Here is a 14,939-nt window from a genome sequence, read left to right on the forward strand (position 1 = left end):
GGGAAAGGGGAGGGAGGGGGTTTGCGATGCTGAGAGAGAAAGGAGATAGATGGACACAAACCCGTTACAATGGTCCGCTATGGTGGAGGAAGTGGTTTGAAGGAAGTGTCTCAGTCCATATAGAGTTAGCACAATGGCAGATGAGCCAGGGAGGAGAAAGCAGAGCATCATCTCTGGCAGAGAGCAGAAAGCAGGGCAGTAGTTTGGTCAGGGAACACTGGGCAGAGAGCAAAAAGTAAAGCAGATCAATAATGGAAAGGGATCACAGTGGTACTTAAAAGATGCAGGGCTAATTTGTGGCATGCCCCAGCTGCCAAAGTTCAAAACAGTATATCCAACAGTAAAAGTATCTTTGACCCAGGAAATCTGTCTGTTTTTGAGTTGAGTCCTTGTGCTAGGTGCACCTAACTTAATCCACTTTTCCTTCTCACTTTTGAGGAGTAATCAGCCAGCCCATTTTGAATGCAACTTAAAAACATAAGAAATTATTGGACGTTACAATATTTTAAAGTAAGTGAACAGGGGGCACGTTGCTTCATTCCCCCTCCCCTGTCTGCCGTGTTGTGGGGCCTGAGGTGTAGCAAAGAGAAAAAGAGGACTTAAATAAAGCTTCTCTTCTAGGTGAGCTTGATTTGAAAAAGGTGCAGAATTGCTGGAGGTGCACCAATATATCAGTGACTTACCAGATCGGCATAAAAGGAAAATTAACATTATCAGCAATAGGCTTTTTTGGGTCAGTATAGCTGATAATGTCACCAATAAACGCCATGTGCATGCACACAGCCTCAGCATGCACATGACCAGAAATGCAGCCCGGCAGCGTGAAGAGCAGCCTCCTGCTGGTAAGTCTGTAGGAGCGAAGGGGCATGGAGGAACAGACTGAGGCCCCCATGGTGAGGAAGGGAGTGGGACAGGGGCGGGACCAGGGGCAGGCAGTGCTCAGCCAGGGCAATGAATGTCACCCCAGAAGCGGAACAGAGCATGGGCAGCTTGTCTGGGGGGTGCAGGTGGGCAGTTCCCCGCTGCTGCATGCACCCCTGGGGGAGGCATGGGGATATGTTCTCCCCCCCCACCCCCCCAGATTTGTGTACGGGGTGAAGGCAGGCTGCCCCTAGTGGGCTTGGGGCCAGCGGCTGCGCCAGCATCTTCCCATTGAGGGGTCTGGGCCGGGGCCGGGCTCTGAGCAGGTGGGGGCGGGGCTGGCAGCAGTGGTACTGGGTGGGGTGACTACAGAGGGCCTATGGCAAATTTTGGGGTGGCCATAGCCACCCCCATCCACCCTGAGCACAGCCCTGGCCCAGTCTCCCAACTGGGAAGAAACTGGCACAGCCCCTGGCCCTAAGCCTGCAGTTGGCAGCACCCTCACACCACACAAAAATCCAGGGGGGTGCATACCTCCCCCAGGGGAGTGTGCAGCAGTGGGGAGCCACCCACCCCGCACACTCCCTGGACAAACTGCCCATGGCTCTGTCCTGCTTCTGGGGTTGCATTCACTTCCCTGGCTGGGCGGTGCCTGCCCCTGTCCCACTCCCTCCCTCATTGTGGGAGGGAGCCTTGATCTGTGTCCTCCTATGCCCCTTCCCTCCTCTTCCCCCCCACGGACTTACTGACAGAAGGCTGCTCTCCAAGTTGCCAGGCTGCTTTCCTGTAAATTGACTATTAGTATCGACCCGTATGGCTGGTTAATAATCAGCCATCGGTATCGGCCAAAAGTAAACTTTATCAGTGCACCCCCTAAAAATTTCCCTTGGGACACTAGCATTTTCCAGACTGTCTGCTAAGTAAGCAGTTCAGAATATACGTTCATTGTTAGCCCTTTGTCTCTAAAGGACCAAGTTGTAACTCAGGAAATGAACATTGTATACTTGCTGATAGCATCCTTCCTTACAAGCTCCCTGTTGTGTACTTTTGTGGAAAGGAAGACCAGGTGACTTGGAAACAGACAGGACACAACTCTTTTCTCCCTCTCCCCTCATTGGGGGATTTAGATTTCAAGCATGCCTTCTTCCCCTGTTAGGTATGTGGGTGAGCATTTTAAGGACATCCCTGTCCATTGCTTGGCCTCTCACACTGTGCTTGGGAATGGGAACAGGAATCACTGATACAACCAGTGGTTGGTTTGTGTAATACACAACATTTTATATTCCTCTGGACCATTTTATCTCATCTGCAATAAGGATAAAAGTTAACATCCATTAAAGAGTGAACAAATAAAGTAACTACATTTTTGTGTTAAAAAGTTGCTGTATTTCTGCTGATGCACATGGGCCTGTTGTCTTATTAAAATACTACTTCAGTTATGGTGCAGCACAGATCTTGTGGAAGGTTAACACATAAGGAAGCCAGTCAGTTTGAAATGCATTAATTCATAAAAGTAGTTACAAGTAGTTTTGGGTACGCATAAGCGGAAGGTCCTGATGGACATTGCACTTCAGACCCAATTGCCTGGCTAATCATGTCTGAAGTAGTGACATGACCACATGTTCCTTCAGTTAATGATGTGATAAAATAGGAAGGGAATATGTGTAATAACTTTGTGGCTGGTTCCTATCATACCTTAAATTGTGCGTGGCCAGGTCTCCCAGCCTTGGAGCACCCTTGAACCCTTCAAGACTCTAATGTGCTCCTGAGGTTGGGAGCACAGGTCACCCAGCTAGAGGAGTGCAGAGGAGCCCTTGGCGCCAATACTCTCTCTCAGCTTGGAGTGCCGGGCACCTGACAAGGACTCCTAGCTGAAGGAGCACCTCAAGGGCTCCCTTGGCAGGGAGTCCTGACCAGCTGTGGGAGCATACTGGAGCCAAGCTTGCTACTTGCCAGTGCAGGGGAAGCCTGGGATCTGTGAAGCCTGCTGACACTGCTACTGAGCTGGGCTAGGGTCAGAGCAAACACATGCTACTTGCCCTAGTCTGGAGCAAGGTCAGAGCCCTGCTGAAGTCAGAGCAAAGATAAGCAACAGGATGTGAGGAAGAGGCAGGCAGGGGGCTGAGGCTATGGGAGGGGGTGCTGAAATGTTGGGAAGGCAGGCAGCAGGGGGGTACAGGCATGGAGGGGCAAGTAGCAGGGGGACCAGAGTGCAGGCAGCAGGGGGAGCAAGTGGTAGTGGAGCCAAGCAGCAGGGCGTAGGATGTGTTGGGCGGGGGGAGGGCACAAAGGGCAGAAAGCAGGAGGTGTCAAGTTACTTGACATCTCCAGTATCTGCCACCTTACTGCTTTCTGTGCCACCTGCCCCCCTACTGCCTCTCCTATTGCCCCACCTCCTGCCACTGATTTCCTTGCTGCAGTGGTACAGGGGACAAACTGTAAAACAAGCCTCCAATAATTAGGTTCTATGCATCGAAAATTATAACAAAGTTATAAATTTTCCATGTATAGAATCTAAGTATTGGGGTGGAGGTCATCTTAAATTCAGAATCATGTTGAATTTGAGATGAATACAGTATTTTCTTCCTCTTTAAGGTTGCCTGGCCTACCTGGTGGGACTCTGAAACTTCCTACAAGAAAAAGTAGCAAAAGCAGCATGATGTCATTGCAAAAAATAAAACGTGTAGGGAAAAGACCTACTTGTTTGTTATAGTTATCCTAGGTGGGAGATCAACAGAACTGATTTAAATCATGAACTAAAACTGTTTTTAGGATTGTGATTCTGGAAGGATTCTGTAGCATTGAATCTTTCCCAGGAAAAGTACATAACATCTATTGCCTTTTCTCACATGCAGCCCTTCGGTTTCTAGTAGGGAAACCCCTGACTGCTTACCCTTATTCTGATATTTGTCACAATGTTCTGAAAAAAACGTTCCTCAGTTGCACTTTTTTCTGAACCTTCAGTCCATTTGGATGTGGGTACAAGAGTCAGCACAAAGTCTGGCCCTTGGCTAATGAAACAGTCTCTGAGAACCATATAAAGTGCTGTTAATGATCAGTTCTGAGTCGTATCTGTTGCATGCTTTATAACAGTTACAAGAGATGTATTTATATATCCTCTTTGGCTTTCTCATGGCTGCTTCATTTGGATCTGTTAAGATGCCTCTATAAATAAATGGGAATTTTTCCCACCCTGTATTATCTGGAGTCTAATAAAGCAGGTTAAATATGATTTCTATTTAAAATAATGTATTCTGCAGTTAAACACATTTGCAAAAGAATCTCACCTTTTTAAAAAATGGTCACTTTCTTTCACAGTGAAATTCTGGAGGTGTATTAATGGTATTTGATAAGAAAAAAATAGTGCAGCTTGTGGTCTACTTGCTTGTGTTTTAGCAGGCAACGCAGTTTGTTTAAATTTCCGGTGATAAGTTCCATTGATTGACAAGCTTTATTCAATATTTTGTGGCCTATCAGGTGTAGTAGTTTTAGTCTGTTTGATTTTTCCAAATAAGGCTCTGTAGAACCCTAAACTGATCCTTTTTTATTTTTGTTTTTTATTTTAAAAAGCAGAAATAGAGTATCTCATCCACACGGGTGACCTTCCATTTCCATTTATGGTGAGAACACCCCCCGGGATGGATAGAAATTTGGACTTTCCTTCCTTGCCAGTGTCTGGTTAATGAGAAAACTGATCAGCTTGTTGTCTGGGTCACAGTTAACAGCTTTGGCCATACCAGCAGGAGACCCTTGTGGAACTGGATATTGCCTTCTGGGGAAAATATATAGTGAGTGTGAAACAACTGCATATGGTATAATACTCCCAGAAGCTTGGCTTGTTCTAATCTCAGCATCACCATTTCATGGTGTGAACATCCATTAAAGAATTTTTATTTTTTCTTAAGTGAATTGTTTTTCTAATACCTTTTCATGTAGTATTATATAATGCTTTGCCAACAGATGGACTCCAGCTTTGACTTTCTTGTTGTATGTATACTTCTCATTGCTATAATTGTCTTTTGAATCCCTTGGTTATAGAGGGTGACAACATGAATGCTTTTTTTCTTTCAGTGGTAGTTCAGTTTATAATTTATATGCTGATGATGATGATGAGACAGAGGCATCTCCTTCTGGCCAACAGATTATCGAGAACTCAATTACTATGAATAAAATGAAGCTGCTCAAGGCAAAGATGGAGAATATGAATCTAAGTAAAAAGGTAAAACTACGAGCCCAATACCTTCATGATCAAAAACTCATTCCTTGGTTATAGGATAAGCTATTCCAAAGTGTCAAATTACATTTATTCAGCAAGTAATTATTTAGGTTTATATGTTTCCTAGCTATATGAGAATGGATTGCCTTGTGGTTAAGGCACTAGGCTGTGACTCGGGACACCTTAGTTCAATTCTCACTTCTACAATAGCCCCCTTTCCCTTCCCCTCCCTCCCTCCTTCCCCCAGGACTTTAGGCAAATTGTTTAATCTCCTTGCTTAATTCTGCAAACATAAAATGGGATTATTGTATTTCTCCCACGTGTTATCTTGTCTGGTTAGACTGTAAACTCTTCTGGGGGTAAAAATACTTTGTTGCAATCTGGGGATCTTAATTAATTCCTGCCATTGTTTGGCTGTTGTTTGTATTTGTTTTCTCCTGTTCTCTTTCTGAGGCACACAGTGTATTTTCTCAGGGACTGAATTCTCATCCAAGGTCAGTGGTTCTCATCCTTTTAAGATTTGAAGCACCTCTTCATAGCTTTTGTGAATTGAGTGGAGCCCCATTTCAAGACTATTTATTATAGTGCTTACCTGCTTGAAGAGGGCCTGGTAAGGAGGAGGAGCAGATGTCAGAGAAGAGCCTGCACTGGAGTGAATGAGGGGAGGAGTAGCTGGAAGGGACAAGCCTGCACATATCTCCTCAGGGAGTCTGCATTTGTCTTGCTTATTTCCCATCAGTCCTGGCACCCTTCAAAGGCTGTCGTTGAACCCTGGTTGAGAATCACTGTCCTAAGTGGTAATGTAGGGACACATGGCTGTGGTAGATTGAAGGTCAAATGGTCCTTTCTGGAGTTGAGCTTTATGAAGTAGTGAACACTCAATTTCATTTGAGGTCTCTAATTGTTACCATAATACAAATGATAACAAATATATTTTCCTTTTAAATAGCCTAAGAAGACTGTCAAGGTGAAACCTCGTCCACCAATGACTCCTCGACCATCTAGTGGTTCGGTGGCATCTGCTCGTCACAGGTTTTTAAGAGTACTCCCCCACATTGGACAGTCCTGCCTACCTCCTCCTGGGAATTCATATCCCTTGGAGTCTTCCCAAAATGCACTTTCAGCTTTGGCTACCTTGGCCACTACTGGTAGAACAGTGCCATCCATCACTAGTGACTTTCTTAAGGAAAATGACAACTGGGAGAGCACCTCCCGGTCTCAGTCAGTTAGTAGCATTAGACTACCACCAAAAATATCCCGTGTTGAACTAGAAAATGCAAAACTACCTATACATAATATTCTTGCTCCCATCCCATCCCGGCCTACAGATTCAGAAAAGAGTTCAGAAAATGCAACATCTACAAATGAGGAAGATCCAGTCTTATACCCACATCTAACAAATGTAGAACTGTGTGCAACAGAAGAAAAGCTTCTACCTGAAACAGATACTTTTGCTTTGTTAGCTGAAGCAAACAATACTGAACAGTATGATGAATTATGTGGAGTAAGAAAAATAAACCCAGAACTTGGACTGTCTGATGGGGATGAGGAATCTAAGGCTATAGAGCAGCATAGCAAACCCATTACAAAAATCCTGAGCTCTCCAACAGTGGAGGCGGGACTTCTTAACACTTGTGAATTAAATCCTCAGAAGAAGACACACTTATCACCTCTTCAATATTCAGCACAAATGGCACATCATAGTCCTCTGAAACCACAGACACAATCCAAATGTTTTCAGGTCGGTAACTTGAGATGTGCCGACTCCTCAAATGTGCTCCGATCTTTGGAGGTCCGCAGCATAGCGGATTCCTCTTTTTCTAGGACTACTAGATTTCGTGGTGTGGAAGTAGACTCACCTGGCAAAAGGCCTGATGTAATTTCTAAAATGGAGGCTAGGGACATCATAGAGGTGGTTAACAAGACATCCAAAGAACCTGTGGGTTCTGTAAGTAACTTAGGATTTCTAACTTTGCTGTCCCGAAGCGCGAGCAGGGAAAGTTTACAGAATTCCTGTGGGACAGGCAGGTTTCGGACTTCTGGTATTGCACTACCTACAAACATCCAGCGTTTTCAGGAAGAAAGCTTTAGGAAAACCTCTCCCCCAAATGAAGCTGCTGAATACTTTCTAGTGAGTACTAACACTTTCTGAACAATTGGGATTTTCTGATCTTCTCTAGTACAGACTACCAAAAATCTGTGCTTTTCAAGCAGGGGACTATATAAATCCTTTCTCACTATTCCACCCATAGGTCAAAGCAGACAGTTTTGGTTTGTTTCGTTTGTTTTCCTATTGGTATCGTGCATGGCATGTGTAGCTAGTAGGTTTCTAGAGGCAGTTTTCCAAAATATTAAACTAATTGTAAAGTATACCTGGTTCAGTATGTAAACTCCTTTACTACTTGTAACAGTGTGTGTTTGAAACATTGTCTAGCTCCTCCTGCCATTCTTTAGTTATGAGTTATTTTAAAGGCCACCCTGTAATAGGCAACATATATGTCTAACCACAAACTTTCAGTATACTGTACCATACTTCCAATATGCTGTATTATGAAAATATAATATGTAAGATGGAAAAACTATTAAATAGGTTTTTGTTTCATAATAATTTGTATTTCAAGTACAAATACCTTAATTCTTTCTTCATAAATTTGTTGACTAATACAATATCGGTTGTAGATAAATTGGTATAAAATTGCATAAATATTTACTTATCTTCCATGTGGCAGTAATTTTTCTCTAAAACTTACTTTTTTTTAGTCTGCTCATGGGCTTGGGATGAATGGAAATGTTGCAACAATAGGGAAACGAGTAGGTAAGTAACAAGTTTTTGTTTGTTTTGTTTTTTAAAATTTACTCAAAGGGCAAGAATGTATACCTTTAAAACTATATTCACTGCAATGCGTTTTATAGAATAGCATTCATCCTGACTGGTTTGATTAGTACTCTTAGACAAGTATTTCTTCTCATTCTGGTCTTAAGCAGATGATCTTATTTATTGAACTTGCATGACAGTGCCATGCATCATCCACATAAACAGACATAAGAACATAAAAAGTGCTATACTGGGTCAGACTGATCTAGCCCCCAGGATCCTGTCTCCAACAGCGGCAAAAGGTGGGTGCTATAGAGGGACAACATCGACCTGGATATCTAGAATGATCTGTCTCCTATTCAGTACTCTGCCTGGCATCTACCATTATTGTTTTATTTGTTCCAGATCTCCAGCTGTTCTCTGCAATAGCCATTGGTAGATTTGTCATGCATGGGTTTATCCAGCCCCTTTTTAAAACTGGCTATGGTGTCTGCCTCCACCAGCTCCTATGGCAATGAATTCCACAAGTTAACTATGTATTGCTTAAAAAAGAACTTTCTGTTGTTACCGTTGAATCTGTCACGTGCTAATTTCAATAGGTGCCCCTTAATTTTAGTATTCTGGGACTTGGTGAACAACAGTTTTCTGGTCACTTAATCCATGCCCTTCATGATATTACAAACCTCTGTCATATCCCCTCACAGCTTTCTCCTTTCCAAACTTGCCTTTTTGGTCGGTCTGGTATGACAGCTGGTCTGTGCCCCTGATCATACTGCATTTTCACACATACCATATGTGCATTTTTTCCAAAAATCAGCTGCTGGAAACTGGAGTGTGTGTTAAGGAAATACAGCTGAGCCTGGGTACATCCTTAATCTGCTACCTTGGCAGAGGCTCCTGCTGAGTCAGTAGCAACTTCTGCAGCAGGAACTTCCGCCAGGGGAAAGGGAAAGTAGCTCTGCACATGCTGGACAGGGGACAGCATAGTGAGCATATAGGGCTCCCAGCTGCTGGCGGTGGACAATAGGAGCCCTGCTAGCTCATTGCATTACCCCTCTGCAGCATGCACAGGGCTACTATCCCCTTTCCCTATCAGAAGCTGTTGTTGCAGAAGCTACTACTGACTCAGCAAGAGCCACTGCCCCTGCAGCAATTTCAGGATGTTGAGCGTTTGGCTCTGCTGTATGTCCTTGCTTACCAGCAGCATAAACAGGTCACTGCAGTAGGGGAGAGCAACAACCTGTGGTTGCTTCATTAACCCCCCAAACTGCTACCTTGCTGGGACAGTTCCTCCCTTAGCAGCAGTGTCTGGCCCAGCAACAGCCTGCATCCAGGATTGGAGTGAGGGTTGCTGGTAAAGTCCTGATTTCAATCTTGACATAGGAGTACACATCACATGGAAGGCATTTGGTTATAATTGATATTGTTGCTATGGAGATTTGAGGGCTTAGCACCTACTGAAAATCAAACTACAGGCTCATTTTATAATTTAGGATTTTCATAGTTAAATTTCAGAAGTCCAATCTGAAAACATTGACCTTTATTTCAAATTGTCTCGATCACACAGATTCTTAGTCCTAGTTCAGGATTTCCTTGTCAGTATTCACTTTGCTTTGGTTTATTCCACTTTTGTTTTAACATAACTGTTTGTCATTAATACCATAACAGTCCCAAAATTTTACTATAGTATTACTTTCCTGCCTATTTTCTTTTTAACACTTATTTAGACAAAGCTTTTTTTTAAAAACAGTGACTTAGTTGATGAATACTACCCTCACATTTAATACACTCATAAGGATTGCAAGGGAATGTCAATTGTCAAATAAACCAATCTAATGTTAATACCCAATGTTTGTAAATAATTTAAGCCCTTCACATTCCATGTATGTTTTATAATTTCTGAAGGGGTTTACAACTTGCAAGTGACTTGTATTCAAATATGTGACAGTACTAAGTAAGTTTGAAGGGAGTTATTTATTTCTTGAAGTTTTCTTAAGTTACATTGGGTCTTCCTTTCCATTTTGATTATTAGTAAATAATAAATAATTAGTAAATATTAAATCTGAATATTTAACTGACACTGTGGTAAAACTTCTTTTATATAAACAGATGTCCTAATGAATAGTTTAATTATTCTGTTAGAAATAAGAAGGCTGGATAAGCCCTACTCTGTGTAAGTTCTGCAACGAGATAAGTCCCCTTTTTTCCTCTGATCTGGCCGCAATCATCCTTGCTTTCATAACCTCAAAGCTAGACTATTGCAGTGTGCTCTACATAGGGCTGCCAATCTTCAGCTGGTGCAGAACACAATAACTTGTCTTCTGACGGGGGTAGGTTGCCAGGAGCATGTAACTCCAGGGAATTTTTACATATGCTAGGGGAGGGGAGGGGGGCGCTTTAAGTAGAGTGGCTCCATGTACCATCATCCCCATGCTTCAAAGTGGTGGTGGGGGTGCTTTAACTAAAGCTCATCAAGCAAGCTCGCCACCATTTTGAAGCATGGGGATGATGACACACAAAATGCAGAGGCTACTGGAGGCATGCTAATTAGCATGCTCCAGCAGACCTCATTAATCGAGTCTGCTCCAACACACTTTAAGTAATTTCAGCACATCAAAGCAACCTCCCCACACATTTACAGGCACCCCCAGTGCTCCAGAGTCTGCACTGGCTCCTGGTAGCTTTCTGGGTGCAGTTCAAGGTTCTGGTACCTAAGCAACTACCTTCTCTCTTATGCCTCATTTTGATTCTTAAGGTAAACCGGGAGCAACCTCCTACAAGAACCATGTATTCCAGGTCCACTTGGCAAAAGCACATGGGAGATTGTTCTCTCTAGTTGTTTCTCAGCTCTGGAACTCTTCATTTTGAGACTTGGTCGCGCCCAACCTTGAACATCTTTTGGAAATACTGTAAAACCTTGATATTTGGGCAGGCATTTAGGTTGAGATGTGAATGGGTTCTCTGTTTTATCTTGATGTTCTAGTTACCTCATAAACTGTTTTGGTTCAGATGTCACTCTCCTGTTTTTAACCTATTCTGTTTTCTTAGGGAAAGCCATCCTGAGTCTTTTTTGGGAAGGGTGGCAAATGAATGAATGAGGCCTAGCTATGTGTAAGGATGTGGATTGATAGGTATTGCTGGCTATTGTTGTTTTAGACATGTTTTGTTTCAGGATCTATATCATGTGAGCTCCAACACATGCTCTTAGACACTCAGACATTTTTCTTTTAAAGAAGCAGCGTGTAGCTAAGGGTATATGTGTCACAATTAACTCTCCAATGGCAAATGCCAGTCTTTTTACAACAGGGAATGAATTTCATGGCTCTATTTGGTTCTGTATTTTATCTTCATAATAGCTTTATAGTTGGCTCAGGAAATGTAAGATTTTTTCCACCGTTTGAAAGACCCCTACTAATCTTAAGCTTTGCATAGCTTTCAGTTGCAGGCAAGACGTTCTGGATAGTGAGGACTGCTGGCTTTGGGTTTGTTCATGGGCAACTGGTGCCTCCTGAGTCCAGAGGGGCACCAGGTCGCTAACAGGGGGGTCCCCCGGTGGCTGATCGCCAAGCCCGGAACCACCAGCGGTGAAAACAAAAGTGTATTTCCGCCAGCACTTCTGGTTTCATGGCTGGCACTTTCAGCGGGTGCGTAACCAATCTCAGCTGGTTCACCCAATGGGTTTGCTGGTTATTTTTATAATTTTTAAAATTGAGGCAGTCAAGCTGCAGAAGCCCACAAGCAAGGCCTAAAACCTGTGTGCAGTTTTTAAGAGTTTTGCTCACTTATAGCAATAATTCTTACATATTTATCTTAGTTAAGAAATCGCTGAACATGCTCAGCACAATTGTTTTGTGTTCACTGCTTTGCAGTCTTTTTCCTTGCAATACAACAAACAAGATAAACTTGTGAAGAATCAGTTAGAAGATATTGTTACTCAACAAGGAATGTTATATCTATTTTGTTGTTACAACTTTTGGTGTGTAGGAGTAGAAATTACTGCAGCAATAACAATGGATTTTGGCTTCCTTTTACAGCTCTGGTGTTGGCTAATCCAGAGCTATAATGTCCAGCTACATCCTTATCTCTTCCAAACCAAAAGTGTGATCCAATAATAATACCCATTGTAGTCAGGGAAGCAGATGTTCCTGCAATCAACTTCAAAATGTTCATTAAATAAGTGGGCTTTGAATAGTTTCATTTTTCCTTTCTTCTTCTCCATTCATAACAAGTACAGGCATTTAATCTCTCTCTGCCACCTTGTTATATGGCAGTGTAATCCACTCTGTCCAAAGCACTTGCTGCTTCAAAACCTGTTTGTTCTTTTGCATTGTCTCAGTCTGGAAGTGTTGTTGTCTTTGCCACAATGACATTCTGGAATGGAAAAACCCTGTAATTTAAAAAATAATAATGAATCAGGATTTCTTTAACTCTAGGAAAATGTGGACTACGTTATAAAGCAGTTGCACAATTGGGGTCAGAGTAATTTTATGTCCCGTTTCCCAGATCACACAACCTTATCTGCCAGACATATAAGGCAGGTTGAGCAATTGTGAGAATAGGGCAGAAAATTCCTCAAACCCTAGTTGGAAGGCTGCCGCCATGGAGGTGGGGGCACCTGCAGCTGGGGAACGGGAAGCTTCCTACTCCCCAGCTACATCCCCCATACACATGGAAGCAGTGGCTGGGGAGCCGGAAACTCCCCATTCTTCAGGTGTTGCTTCCTGTGGCACCTGGGACTGTAAAATAAATAAATAAAATAAAAAAGGCATACATTTGGAGCTCCCAGCCACTTGCCTGCTTTTTAAGATCCAGGGTACCATGACCCCAACACTGGAGAACCTTTCCTTGAAATCAAGCTTGCAGTTTTCTAGACCTTTAAAAAGTGTTTGTGCAGCTGAGAACACTGGCAGAATACCTGCATGCTTTTATGAGTTCTCTGGGTGCCACAAGTCTGATGCTGAGAAGAGGCTCTCATGTCTGGCTCACAGCAGACATGAGAGCCCCATGGCACAGCTGGGGAGGGGAGAACTTCCCCCATCCCCAAGCTGCACACTAGCTTCCTCCAGGAGTAGAGCACAAGGCAGCCAGTTTTGGGACCTGGAGTTGCCCCCAGCCCAATCCCACTAATTGGGTAGGGGGGTGGCTTTGTCCTGGACCCCAGGACTGCCTGGTGCTGATTCATACCCAGGGTTGTTCCCTGTGTGATCCTGAGGATCAGGCAGAAAGGGCTGTGTGCCAGACCTCAGGGCTGTCCCATGCCCTGAGGCTTCCCAGGACCCAACAGTTCCTTAAAGAGCCTTAAGGAATAGGGGGCTACAGGTCAAGCAAGGCTCTTTTAAGGTGCTGAGTCCTGGCATGCCTGTATCCCATAATGTAGTATGTGCCAAGGGCCTAAGTATGTGACATTAAATTTTGTCAGGACCCTGGAGTATTCTTTGTAACTGAAACACTGTCCTTTGTGCTGTGTGTACTCTTTTCGAACCTCCCACTATTATTGGTTGCCAGGTAACTTCTGGCATGTTTATCTTGTTTACAAAACTGTTTGCAACCTGCCTGGATGTACTCAGTAGGCCCTTGGACTCCACCTTTGTCTGCTTTGAGGCACATCAAGTGTTTCAAACTGGCAATATTTGAATAATCAGTCAAAAAGCAATTTAATGTACTTAGAAAATCAGAAATAATCAGCCTTATAAAAGACAGGTGTCAAAATCTATTAGCACTCTGTTTTCTTGATCACTCATAGCAAAGCACACTGAACTAGACCTTTATTAAGTAAAAACTGCCTCCATTCTTTGAAGTAGAGTTACGCTGATTTACATCAACAGAAGGACTAGTCTAGGGTATATGAAGCCAACCAAGAGCATATTTTACAGTTACAAGCACCTGAAAAGGAGAGGCTAGCATTGCTCTATGCAGAAACTTGAGACTTTAGAGGAAGCAGTTGTTCATATTCTGCAGTGTGGTGTACTGAGACTTCTAAGTAGAACTCGCCAGTTGCCCGTCAGGAATGGCCCAGGGGGGCAGGGCTGGCATGCAGAGCTGCCACCTAATGCCCCATGCAGCTGCTGTTCTGCCTCTTGCAGGGAGCACTGCTGGCCTCAGCCCCCCCACCCTCTGTCCGATCCTTGGCGTGGCTTCAGAATCATGGCGGCGCTCTCCCACACTTGAAGCACTCTGATTGGCTGTTTCTGTCAGCCAGTCAGAGTGTGAATAAAGTATTATGGACAGACAGACAGACTTAGGCTTTAATAATGTTAGAACTGACAAGCGTACATTTTGCTCCACAACTTTACTTCCCACTTGCCTTTGTAAGTGACCACTACCATTTCGTAATGTGGTTAAACAGATGGAATTGTTCTACTTGGTATTTTGCCTAGGTTGTATCTAGTTCTTTCCAGATCTGAGGAAGGGCATTTTATTCCCAAAAACTTGTCTAACATCTCTCCCAACTATATAGTTGGTCTAGTAAGATGCTACTGAACAAATCCTGCTTCTTACACTTAATTTGGCAGCAAGACAGTTGCCTTGGAAAGAGCAAAGTAGTGTAAAATAAGACAGCAATTCACAATTTGTGCTCCACAGAGCACTGGTGGCCCTAGTGCCACATAGTCCTCTCGTCACACATCTAATCCATGCTTCTAACTGCTATGCCATTGATCCTCAATCAGGAAACACAGCAGTCTGTGCTGTGAGAGCCTTTCAGGGATGCCCTTGGGTGTCATGCATTCTTAGTACTGTTAGGGTCTTGTTACACACTGTGCTCTGAACTGCACAAAAGTTATTCTGATATTAGTGCTGGCTTGAGTTTGCAGCACATTCGGGCCAGCAGGGGCCTGGAGGGGGCTATAAGGTAAGACTCCCCACTCCCAACCCCTTTCCATTCCGGGCTTTTACCTTGCCTTGCTGGGTTTCTGTCACAGCTCCGTCCGGCACTCCATCCCAGCTGTGCAGCCCCAGCCCCAGCCCTACTCCCTCCCTCACCATGGGGTCCTTGATCTGCCCCCCACCTCCCCCACCGCTGCCTTAAAAACGAGACAAAAATATAAA

General features: G+C 43.8%; 1 protein-coding gene across 5 annotated transcripts in view; it reads left to right on the forward strand.

The window, feature by feature from the left end:
* The window catches only part of ZFAND4 (zinc finger AN1-type containing 4), a 71,553-nt gene that overhangs the window by 43,953 nt on the left and 12,661 nt on the right, over nt 1–14,939 (forward strand). For 3 of the 5 annotated variants that reach the window (XM_019555970.1, XM_019555969.1, XM_019555972.1), the window contains exons 6-8: nt 4,933–5,080; nt 6,027–7,208; nt 7,838–7,892. In XM_019555970.1, the coding sequence (XP_019411515.1) occupies nt 4,933–5,080; nt 6,027–7,208; nt 7,838–7,892 (1,385 nt within the window). The remainder of the gene's footprint in view (nt 1–4,932; nt 5,081–6,026; nt 7,209–7,837; nt 7,893–14,939) is intronic. The other 2 variants (XM_019555973.1, XM_019555974.1) reach the window with 1 other exon arrangement.

This window comes from Crocodylus porosus, unplaced genomic scaffold, assembly GCF_001723895.1.
Source record: "Crocodylus porosus isolate Cpor-Errol unplaced genomic scaffold, CroPor_comp1, whole genome shotgun sequence".
In the NCBI taxonomy this organism is placed as follows: domain Eukaryota; kingdom Metazoa; phylum Chordata; order Crocodylia; family Crocodylidae; genus Crocodylus; species Crocodylus porosus.